This window comes from Bidens hawaiensis, unplaced genomic scaffold (assembly GCF_021521415.1).
Source record: "Bidens hawaiensis isolate Kalapana, Puna unplaced genomic scaffold, B.hawaiensis_p1.1 tig00028258_1, whole genome shotgun sequence".
Classification (NCBI taxonomy): Eukaryota; Viridiplantae; Streptophyta; class Magnoliopsida; order Asterales; family Asteraceae; genus Bidens; species Bidens hawaiensis.
The window spans coordinates 203,458-216,548 of NW_027494603.1; the positions used below are offsets into that span (position 1 = coordinate 203,458).

Sequence of the window (13,091 nt, forward strand, 5' to 3'; positions counted from 1 at the left end):
GAAGGATAAGGCTTTGTTTGGAAAAATTAAAGCAGGTTCGGTTGCCTATCTAATATTTTTTTTTAATATTTTATTTACTGTTTGTTAAATATATTTATTTTATTTAATTGTTGCTAATTTATTTGTTTGATTCCAAATGCAGCCGTTTACACAATTGAGTTTCAGAAACGTGGTCTGCCTCATGCCCATATTTGCCTATTCATTGCTCCAGAGAATAAAATTCACAATCCATCCCATATAGATAATTTTATTTCAAGTGAAATTCCTGACAAGGTCACTGAACCAGACCTATACCAGCTCGTGTCAAATCATATGCTTCATGGTCCTTGTGTGAGGCTAATCCGAGCTGTAGCTGCATGATTGATAGAGAATGTTCAAAAAATTTCCCAAAACGATTTCAAAATGAGACAAGTATAGATTCCAACGGTTTTCCACTTTATAAAAGAAGAGACAATGGGCGTTACGTCGTTAAGAAAGGTATAAATCTAGATAATAGAAGTGTCGTGCCTTACAACAAAATTCTTTTACGAAAGTATCAAGCACATATAAACGTCGAGTGGTGCAATCAAGAAGGATCAATCAAGTATCTGTTTAAATATATAAATAAGGGTCCAGATCGAGCTACAATTTCCCTTGTCCAAAATAACACTGACGACAATGAAGATCCTCAAGTAGATGAGATTAAAGCTTTTTACGATTGTAGATATCTTTCTGCATGTGAGGCTGCTTGGAGGATATTTTCTTTTGATGTTCATTACAGGGTCCCGGCTGTTACGAGACTTCCTTTTCATTTACCTGGTCAACAACAGATAACTTATGGCCCTGAGGAAGATATTGACGATGTTCTTACCAAGACTTCCAATTCAGTTTCAATGTTTACTTGTTGGATGGAAGCTAATAGGAACTACGAGCATGCAAGGAGGCTATCATATGCTGAGTTTCCAACACAGTTTGTATGGAAAAAAACATCACCACCAAAATGGGTAGAAAGGCAAAGTGGGTTTGCTATTGGTAGAATTTATGTCGTTCCCGCATCATTTGACGAGGCATACTACTTAAGAATTCTTTTAAACAAGGTTAAAGGACCAAAATGTTTTGAAGATATTCGAACAGTAGATGGTTTTGTTTGTGATCCTTTTAGAGATGCCTGTTACAGAAGAGGGCTTTTAGACGATGATAAGGAGTACATAGAAGCAATTGAGGAAGCAAGCCATACCGCAAACGGATATTATTTAAGAAATCTGTTTGCAACAATGCTTATAACATCGTCCTTATCAAGACCTGATTACGTATGGGATAATACATGGCAATTTTTAGTCGACGGGATTCTTTATCATCAACAAAAGAAACACAAGAATCCAGGTTAGTTTTGTTATGTGTGTGAACTTGTCTTTTTTTAGTTTGGTTACGGCGGTACCGACAAAACATACTTATGGAAAACCTTATCTGCCTCAATTCGGTCAAAGGGAGAAATTGTTCTTAATGTTGCTTCAAGTGGAATAGCATCTTTGTTATTAGAAGGCGGTAGAACGGCTCATTCCAGATTCCTTATTCCAATCAATCTTACCGAGGACTCCCAATGTCAGGTAACTATAAATTTCATTAAGTCTAGATTATTTCACATTTAAATGTATGTTTTTAAATTATTTTAATGAATATAATTTAAACATATTCAACATTTTCAGGTTAAGGGTAATACAGATGTTTATGAGTTATTGAAAAAAACATCATTAATAATTTGGGATGAAGCTCCCATGATTCATAAACATGCATTCGAAGCATTGGACAGAACCTTAAAAGATGTTATGAACGTTGATTTGGGCAACACTTCTGGATCATTGTTTGGAGGTAAGGTAGTTGTTTTTGGTGGTGATTTCAGACAGATTTTACCTGTTGTACAAAATGGAACAAGAAACGATTGTGTGAACGCCACAATTAGTTCTTCTTACATATGGTCAAATTGTAAGGTTTTGAAACTAACCAAGAACATGAGGTTGATCGTTGGTTCTCAAATGTCAAATACTTTAGAGATTAAACAATTTGCTGACTGGTTGTTGGATATTGGTCAAGGTAATCTTGGTGGTCCTAATGATGGTGAAGCCACTATAACAATTCCAGAGGATCTTTTAATAAAAGATTCCCTTGATCCTATGTCTGATTTGATAGACTTTTTTATCCTTCTATGTTAGATAGGTTTAATGATCTTACCTACTTTCAAGAACGGGCTTTGCTTGCTCCATTAAATGATGTTGTTCAAGAGATTAATGATCGTATTTTAGCGTATTTTCCTGGTCAAGAAATGGAGCACTTAGGTTCAGATAGCATCGACGAGGTTGAAAGTGTATCTGAGGATTTTGATCCCGTGTTGTACTCTCCTAATTTTCTTAATGGTATAAAGATGTCCGGAATGCCAAACCATCGTTTGTTACTTAAGGTTGGAGTTCATATTATGTTACTACGGAATATTAATCAGAAAAAAGGGTTGTGCAATGGAACTCGACTACAAGTTGTTAGTTTGGGTAAACGCGTCATTGAAGCTAAGGTTGTTTCTGGTACTAATATTGGATTTCGTACTTTACTCAGCAGAATAAGTCTTACACCGCCTGATAAGAAGCTTCCCTTCAAGTTAAAAAGGAGACAGTTTCCTATATCGGTTTGTTTTGCAATGACTATTAATAAAAGTCAAGGACAATCTTTATCGCATGTTGGATTGTATTTAAAAGACCCGGTTTTTACCCATGGCCAGCTTTGTTGCTTTGTCTAGAGTGAAGACTCGCGAAGGTATTAAGATTGTTTTATTAGATAAGGAATCCAAATTGATTAGTGAAACCAAAAATGTTGTGTATAAGGAAATATTTGGAAACCTTGTATGAATTTTTTGACAATACTTTTTTGTTTACGTTTGTATCTTTTTAAATATGTTTAAGGTTTTTTAATAAAAGGATTGTATTATTATAATGTTTTGTTTAACTATAGGTACATGTTTGTATGTTCAATTATGTTTAGTTGTTTATGGTTTTTGTAGTATATCTTTTATGTTTTTGAAATTTAATTTTATAGACTTTTATTTATAGCTTAATATTATACTGATTTATATATATATATATATATATATATATATATATATCCGAAATATATGTTATATACATTTATATCTTATCAATTTACTACATTTAATAAATAGGAGAATAGGTTAAATGTTCATCAATAGTTTCTTGAATACAGGGATAATCATGAGGTTTATGGATTCAATAAACCGTCATTTTTATTATTAATTAAATAAAGACTCTTTGGAAGATAAACAATAACCATAACTTATTCAATAATTAGTTTCTTAGAAAACTTCATCTCTTCCATCATCTCTTCCATTATCTTCAACAATGACAACAATTGTTTCTTGGAAATTTTCATTCGAAACCAATAATTATCAGTTTATTCTTAGTGATCTGTCTACAATCCATAAGCCCTCTATCGAATCGGTTATGTCTTTTAGCATTCCGTTTAAGTACCAAATAATAGGATACGAAAACCGCAAACAAATTATTGACGACGAAGAGAGAGAACTATTGCATGTTCTAAATGAAGAGATTTTTCAACATGAACAATATCTACTTCCTTTTGTCAATGTTAGGGAGTGGTTTTATTATCCTATGCAAAATAATGTTTTTATCAAATATGTGAATGGTCAGCAAAAGACTGTTAATCCGAAGTCCATATTGCAATCGAATGACATTTTTCTTTTAAGAGATTTAGATTTCTTGAAGCTTTCAAACCTTTTTAAAGCAAGAGCACATTTGGATTTGGAGAATGAGGTGGCTAAGAAGGTTAAATGGTTTTTAGGTTGTCAAAATCATGAATCCGATTTTGATGATCTTCAAAGCTATTTTGGTTCTTCTTCAGATGTTTAAGGTAAATCAGATCACATATGTAGTTAGATTTTTGATAAATATAACTTTTGACTTTATTTTTGACTTTGCTTTTTTACTTTATGTTAGTAGTTTACTTCATATATATAGGCTTCTAAAAAAGTACAATACACATCTATAACAGTTTGTTTTTTGTTTTGTCAGGTTGTTATGACAGTTTGCGATTTTTGGTGGGTTGTGATGTAAGTTCATTTTTGGTAAACTTAAAATCCACATGTTTATATTTTCTTTTAGATTATACCTTTTATGTTTATATTTATTTTGTGTTAGCATGAAGATTGTATTAATAGTATTAGATTTTTAATTATTTGGTATTAATGATTACTTTTAATATGTCTGTCTCTCTAATATTATATTTTCAATATACTTTGATTTGTAATTACCAATTTGAATAATTTTTTTTTGTTTCTGGTTATAAACTTAGGTTATAAAATTGTTTTATTTTCTTTTGACCTCAACATAGTAGCTACATATTGTAGATATCATCCATTCATTATATATACATTAACTTTTTGGTTTAATTCTTAATAACGTTCCATGATTTTTTTATATTTTTCAGGTGGTTAAGGTGCATGGTTTTGTTTTGGACGGAAGTTTTCAAGGTCATCCTGTTCAATTAATGTTAATATCTAATGGTTTAATGTGGTTGATAAGACATGAATCGTTTGTTTCTATTAGGTGATTATTTAGACAATGGTTTGGTGTACTTCTTTTTGCGGATGTTTATGAATGTTTATATAGCATTATATGTTATTATATTTTGAATTTTATATTTCGTTATATATTATTATATTGTATGTTAGTTTATATACATTGTGTTATATTTCTAATATCAAACCGGTTTTAGGTACTGATGATTTTGTTTTAGGTTGCAAATTTTGCCTATCATGTTGGTATAGCAACGTTAACATCTAATTAGTTGTAAAAACTTTTATTATAAACTTAAGTTTGTGTAATTATTAACAGTTTATGTAGACTATCTTATTAACTATATCTCCAATATAGATAAATATTATATCTTTTTGGGTTCTAAATTTAATGATATAATATTTTTGTTTATATATATATATATATATATATATATATATATATATATATATATATATATATATATGATATTGTATGGTAGTTTATATACATTTTTTATGTATCTTTTTTATCTTGTATTTATAGTATAAATTATTAAACATGTATGTTTTTAATTATAATTTATTTGATATATATTGTATATCTTATCTATTTCCCAGATTTAAAAAATAAACAAAATATAGGTATAATGTTTATAAACAGTCTAAAAGTATAGGGTTTATAATTAGTTTTATGGATTCAATAACCGCCATTATTTTTGATTAATTTATACGGTTTTTGAAGATGAACAATCACACCCTAATTTCTTCAATCAGACAATCAAACACAATCAGTTTTTCATTTTCGTCCACAATGTCGACAATTGTTAACTGGAAGTTTTGCTCCGATAACAATAGATATGAGTTCATTATCAGTGATCGCTCGGTAATTCACAAGCATAACATCTGCTCTGTTTTGTCTTTTGATATTCTTAAGAAGTATCAAATATACACAGCAGGGAATCGAAAAGTTGTTCTATCTGATGAAGAGAACTCACTGATGAATGCTATTCGAGAGGATATTGTACAACATGATCAAGAGGTTCTTCCGATTGTCAATGTGAGTCAATGGTTTTTTTATCCTTTTCAGAATTTGGTTGTTATAAAGTATATGAATAGGCAACAGAAGACTGTGAAGCCAAGATCAATATTGCAATCAAATGATCTTTATCTTTTAAGAGATTTGGATCAGTTGAAGCTTTCGAATGAGAGAAAACACATGGCACATTTTGATTTGGAAGATGAGGTCGGTGAGAAGGTTAAATGGCTTTTAGAGTGTCAAAACTACGAATCCGATTTTGATGATCTTCATAGTTCCTTTGAATCTGATGTTGAAGTTTAAGGCGACAATTATTCAATAATGTGTTTATTTACTTAATTAGTTTAATTCTTTAGTTTATTGATTGCAATGTTTGTTTGTTTGTTTATGTTATTACATTAATATATAAAAACGTATAATAAACTGTTAAAATCGTTTTTTTGGTGTCGTAGGTTGTGATGGCAGTTTGGTTTTTTGTTGGATTGTTGATGAAGCTGATGGTTGGTAAGTATACCTCACATGTTTATATCTTATTTTGTTTTAGAGTTTATGGTTAGTATGATTCTTTCAATAATATGATAGTTTCAAAAGTCTTTAATTTTTTATAACCAGTTTTATTTATTTTGTTATTTATATAAACTTGTGTTACATATAAACATTTTGTGTGTGTTACAACAAAAGTATTTACATATTTATGTTTACATGAAGTCTTTATGATATATGTTAGTCACATTTGAGTTAAATAGTTAATTGACTTCCATATTTTGTTTTTCTTTTTCAGGTTTTAGGTACTAATGATTTTGTTTGAAGTTGCAAATTTTGACTATCATGTTTGTGTAGCAACGTTAACATCTAATTAGTTGTAATGACTTTTATATATTATAAACTTAAGTTTGTGTAATTATTAACTGTTTATGTAGACTATCTTATTATCTATATCTCCAATATAGATAAATATTATATCTTTTGGGTTATAAATTTGATGATATATTATGGTTGTTTATATATATATATATTATGATATTGTATGGTAGTTTTAGATACATTTTGTTACATATCTAATGTCAACCCGTGTGTAACACGGGTACTATCCTAGTCCGATAAGATTGGAAACTATAAAAATGTTTTAAATTTCGTTGAAATTGGTGATTTAATTGCCTATGATGTTAAATTTAAATTAAAAATATTAAAACATATGAAATAGAATATAACCAATAATGATAACCAAGAAAATAAAACAATTTTGAAAATGAATCAAAATCATGAAAATATATTAAATGGACTTTGAGCAACAACAATATAAGATTGATTATATAAAAATCAATTAAATTACATGAATTGTGATAAATACATAAATACATGAATAATAAAATAATATACATCCAATCTTGTACAAAGAGCGAAACATTTTTACAGCAAATATTCCATTCACATTAGCTATTCTAGTTGGGTAGAAACATTGTGTGTTGTTTCAGCACCGTATGTCCTAAAAAAATATCAAATATTAACAACAAAGAATAAAGACAATTTATATTCACAAAAGTGGTAGAAATAAATACAATTTATATTGATATAGTAATATCTTAATATGTAAATAAGCATGAGTAGAAAATAATATCTTAGCATCAGAAATGTGAAATGATTTGAGGTGTGTGCAACAATCTGAGATGCATACATATACCTGCAAACAGAAGGGCAAGATAATCAAGTGGCAACAACATCAAGTGGAAACATAACAAAATGAATAATAAGATGCCAAATCCTAACTAAATATGAAGTAATTCTTCTTTTCCCTAAAAGACTAATCCAAGTACAAACAACAAATTAATAATAATAATAATAATAATAATAAATAGGTAATACTCCCGGCGTGTTGCGCCGGGCTGATGGTGTGGTCAGTAAAAGAGCAAGTTCTTCAACGCTTAAATACAGCAAATTAGGGAAATTTGTGGTTGCGTTTAGAGAAATATTTTACTAATAATTAGTTTTAAATTAAAAATAACATAATTTATAAATAATGATTGAAACATTCATGAAACTTTTGATAATAAGATTACAAGTTAATATTTTTTTGAGCGAAAACGAAACTTTCTTGAACCACCACGGATTGTTCGCGTTTTAGCAAACTCATGTTCGTGAAGAGGTTGTTATAATAGTTAAAGAAAGTTATTTAGGAGGTTCCTACAAATGTTTGAAACGTAAAGTTTTTCTATATAAAAAAATATTGAGATTCAAGCTTGTGAATCACAACAATTTCTTTGCTAAAAAATTTTCACTAAAACGAGAGTTGTTACGATACGTCGGGTCGGCTTAAGCTGTAAAATAATTTACGAGAAAATATGAAGTAAACCAACCCGCGTAACGTAAATCGTTCTTGAAATGCTTAAAATTAAGTAGTGGAAAATATCATGGGAACTAAGATAATAAGGTTTGTATTTTGAAGTTTATTTGTAAATACTAGTTTTTATCCCCCGTAATACGGGGGTTGTTTTATATTATTTGTTTCTAATATTTACTTATTTTTTGAATTATTATTTTTTATTGTATGAAAGGTAATAATATACTTATGGTTTGATAATAAGTTGTTTCACAAATAAATGAGATGTTATAACCCGGTTTAAAAGGTATATGGGTTTGATGAGACCCAAGACCCGTTTATTTTTTTATTATAAAATTAGTTTTTTAATTATAAATAGTATATATCTTTTTTTAAATAAATAATATATTAATTTTAGTATAACCCTACTTTATAGGATTTTTATGTCAAATATTTGGTGAGATTAGTTTTTAATTTAATGAGATGTTATAACCCGTATAAGAAATATCTGGGTTTGATGAGACCTATACCCGTGAATTCGGGTCAAATGCATGAGAAGTCTTCATTTAAAAATCAAGCAAATCTGGTGACTCTAAAAAAAGGGGGAGCGACCACATCGCGACACCTAAGATTTTTGGGTTTTCGTTTATATATATTATAGATAAGAGCCGATTGTCATGGGGAATCAAAATAAATTTTTATAAGGATCAAAATAAATTTTTGCTTATGAGGAAATTAAAATAAGTGAATTGAATGTCGAAATTTGTTATGAGGTATCAATATGAATGATGAAAGTTTGTTTTGAGAATAAAAATTTGCGTAATGAAAATTTTTACCAAGTTTGTTACTTAATATCGTGTAACGAAAATATCATGGTAAGTTAAAATGACCGGCATTGTGAATCGAGAAATCAAACTAAACGATTTTTGTTTTTAAAAAAATAGAATTTCTATGAGGTTTTGCATGATGATTTCAAGAAAATTACAAACTATAAGTTTGTGAGTTTCTTGAAAAATCAAGACAAAACTATCATAAGAAATTTAAAACGAGTTGAATCGTATAATGCTAATTTTATTTGTGAAAAGTTATAATGAACCAAAAATTTCATAATGAAATTGTTACGAGAATAAATTTGGGTAATGAAAATTCTACCATGTGTATTATATAATATAGTGTAATTAAAATGTCGTGAGAAATTTAAATAATCAATATTGTGAAATGATTGTTCAAAATAAACGGGATCGTTATAAAAATAAAATTTTTATGAAATATTGTATGAAGGCTTTAAAGACAATTTACAATTTATATAATGGATATTTACTTAAAAAAATCAAGGTAAAATTTATCATAAAACTTTTAACGCGATGAAATTCATATGATAAAAATTTTGTTTATAAATAGTCTTAATGAACAAAGATGACATATTAAAAATCGTTATGAATCGTTCAAAATATTTTTAACTTACATTGAAGAGATCACAATAAACGAAATTTTGTAATTAAAATCTTGGTGTGAAATCAAAATGAGAAAATTTGCGTAGAAACTTTACCATGTGAAATCAATATATAAAAGAATTATTCACAATGAAAAATAAAATTTATAAAGGAGAACTTGTGATGAGAATTAATATGACAAAATAAAAGGAAAAATTGTTTAAATCCTTGAAATTTGTAAATAATGTCTTAAGATTTAAAGGCGGAAAAATCGTGCATGAACCACAATGACTTGACGTCCCGACGATAAATCTTAAATAAAAATGAGATAAAATGTGGAGTCAAACATGTGCACGTATCACCGCGTCTTTCATGTTTGCGATTCAAATCACGATAATAACAACCAATAAAATTTGAGATACAACGAGATGTTAAAAACACTAGTCCACATATCACCGTGGATTTTATGTCTTAACATCAAATATAAGGAGGCAACCGGAACGGTTGCATTCGACAACTTAAAGTGGTCGTCTCATATGAGACAATATTTAAGGAGATTAGAAACAACGGGATCCAAGTTAAGCTCGTGATCCAAAAAACACAATAAAAACTAATGTTTTTGCGGTAATGAAAGCTGCTCAAGACAGACAAAAGTCCTATGCTGATAAGCGGCGTCGACCGATTGAGTTTAACATTAGTGACAATGTGATGCTCAAGGTCTCGCCTTGGAAAGGAATCATTCGTTTTAGAAAGAGGGGAAAGTTGAGTCCGAGGTATATTGGACCGTTTAGGATTATGGATCGTGTAGGTGAAGTGGCTTATAAGCTGGATTTGCCCAGAAAGTTAGAAGGAATTCACTCAACCTTCCATGTTTCTCATCTGAGAAAATGTCTGGCTGATAATACGTCTCATGTGCCATTAATGGACATCGAGGTGGATGAACAGTTGAAATACATTGAACAACCAATCGAGATAGTTGATCGCAAGGAAAAGCAACTCTGTCACAAGGTTATACCCTTGGTAAAAGTAATATGGAAGCATCGTAAGGGATCAGACGCTACATGGGAAGCCGAGAAAGAGATGCGCAAGTTTTATCCAAATTTGTTTTAGTTATAGTTAGGTTTCTGGGACGAAACCTCTTTAAGGAGGGAAGACTTGTAACATCCTGTTTTCTCGTTTCGGTTAATAAAATGAAAATAAGAGTTATTATGAGTCAGGCTAGTGTTGGGTTAAATGTATATGGGTTTTGGACTTGGGTTATGAGGGAAAGAAGGAAAGACCATAGGCTTAAGCCCATGATCCATAATTATATAAACATTAAATCACCCATTAATTCATTTCACACATATTTCATACACCACCAAAACACACACTTAAGCTCTCTCTCTAATTTCTCTCCATTCACTAGCCGAATCAAGATAGAAAACCGATCCCGATCCAAGGTAATGATAGTATGATGTTGTATGAGCTTAAACCCGTTAGACATGGTCACGAAACGATGAGCCGAAACCATTAAACCGTTTAAGTCACGAGATCCGGGTGGAATCGGGTATAAACCGAGCCTAAGATGAGCTTAGGGATCACCCTAGCTCAGATCTGGATCGAACGGGGCGAAAAACGGTGAGAAACGAGCCAAAACTCGCTTTTCCGGCGAAATCGCGTTTTTCCGGCGACGGTGCCGGAAATGGTACGAGGTTAAGAGGAATGTCACAGAATGTTCTGACATTCTCTGACCTAACCCTAATTCATTAACGGAGAGTTAACGAACTAGGGGTGGTTCGCTAGTTTATTCGTCTAAGAGAGCATAACGAACTAGCTTTAGTTCGTATCCAATTCGTTAAGGGAAAAAAATAACGAATTACCCTTGATTCGTTATAGTCATTCGCTAGAAGAGATAACGAATTAGATGGACTAATTCGTTACATGGACTGGTTCGCTATGGACTGATTCGTTAAGGGTCCAGTTCGTTAGAGGGTTCAATTCGTTACAAGAACCAGTTCGTTATGTTAGGCCAATTCGTTAAAAAGCCAATTAGTTAAAAAGCCAAGTAATGAAATAGAAGTTGAACATAATGACAGAACAACCCTGGACTTAGAAAACAATGAGATAATTACATAATAGTCCTTGGACTTTGATGATTTATGAAAGACACCTTTAAAGGTTAATGAGTAACGATTAACTAATTGGTAATGATCCAATGAAGTAAAACCCGCTTAGATACGAGAGATTAACTAAGTAGATGATAAGAAAAGCTAGAGCCGTATTTAATATATGTATGATTATATAGTTAGTCGTGCTCAGCTCCAGAAAGGATTAACTATTAACGGTGAACGTAATCGCGTTCAGGTGATTTTCTAGCCCCATTCCTTGTTACGTTTTCGGGGCTGTGTGCATACTCGATGAGATAGTTAATACACTTACCTTAAATGGTAAGTGTATGCCATGTATGATTTGCATGTTACTTATGTATATCTTAAATGTGAATGAAAGCTTGTCGGTGTGTGAATCTTCTGATATTGCATGCACTGGCAGGTGACGGTTTGATGATATGATTGTGTATATGATGAATGAATGATGTATGTACGTATGAAACTTTCAATTATATATATGGAAAGGTATGGCATGAAAGTAGGAAAGAATGGGAGACCGGACCCTAATAATATCCAAGGATGGAGGGTACCGGACCCTAATAATATCCGAGGAAGAAGGGAGACCGGACCCTAATAATATCCGAGGATGGAGGGTACCGGACCCTAATAATATCCGAGGTATGTAGGGCGCAATGCTCTTTATAATTTAAGGATAGTTATGAATGTATATGGAGGAATGATGGCCAGTTAAGTATGTAAAGCGTACCTTCGGGTACGTATATGTGTATGTAAAGTAAGTTATCTGATTAACTAGAACTCACTCAGCGTAGCTGACTTTTAGTATGCACGCAGGCAAATAGGTTGAGGCAGCTCGCGTGACTGAAGACACATGGCATGGAATCGAAGATACTGGCATCTCGAGGAAAGTTGTAATGTTCTAAAGACTATGTTTTGTTTTAAAATGACTACGAATGTTTTATAAGACAAGATTTGAAGGTTATGTAAAATGTTATGGTTGAAGTTTTATATTCCGCGTAAAGTTTTTATTAACTCTGATAATTAGAACTGTGTTTATAAGTAAATCCAACGTCCAATGTAGGGAACCGGTAACGGGGCCTTACACTAAAGCATAAACTATACTAGGTCGTTACGTCTAACCACCTATCCTATAGCCATAGCTCTGATACCAATCTGTCACACCCCAACCAAAGACGGCGGAACATGCCGGGGTGCAACAGATTGCTCAAGAACGCGATGACACTATTAAAGTGACAACATTTACTCAACTTGTTTATTTCATTCAATAATCATAAATACAACATGTTCACAATAAAATACAAACAATTATGTCAACACCACTATCGTTAAAGTATCCTAAAGGTATGATCTAAGTGATGAGTCTTCAATCTTCACAAGCAATCAAATAGTAAACCTATAGCATGCATAAAAATAGATTTGATCAACACGAATGTTGGTGAGCAATACACTAGTTTTGACGTATGTATATACGAGGAAAAAATCACAATTCATATGTGTAAATAGAATAATGCAACAACCATTGTACATGTAAAGCAAATAACTGTGACTCCTTTCTATTTGGTAACAACCAAAATACTCGGAGAATGAGGATCCTTTCTAATTGGTAACAACCAACATACTC

At 31.1% G+C, this 13,091-nt stretch overlaps 1 protein-coding gene across 1 annotated transcript; it reads left to right on the forward strand.

Annotated features, from left to right (window-relative positions):
- Positions 1–356: 356 nt before the first annotated feature.
- LOC143576665 (uncharacterized) lies at positions 357–2,764 on the forward strand. Its single transcript, XM_077060703.1, has 4 exons — positions 357–1,289; positions 1,401–1,586; positions 1,686–2,070; positions 2,190–2,764. Exons 1-4 carry the CDS (start codon positions 357–359, stop codon positions 2,762–2,764), a joined length of 2,079 nt encoding a protein of 692 aa, XP_076916818.1.
- Positions 2,765–13,091: the final 10,327 nt, after the last annotated feature.

Coding starts and splice junctions, on each gene's coding strand:
- LOC143576665 (XM_077060703.1), top strand. CDS start 357: ATGATTGATAGAGAATGTTCAAAAAATTTCCCAAAACGATTTCAAAAT. Junction 1,290..1,400: donor CCTTATCAAGACCTGATTAC/GTATGGGATAAT, acceptor GTCTTTTTTTAG/TTTGGTTACGGCGGTACCGA. Junction 2,071..2,189: donor GTTGTTGGATATTGGTCAAG/GTAATCTTGGTG, acceptor CTTCTATGTTAG/ATAGGTTTAATGATCTTACC.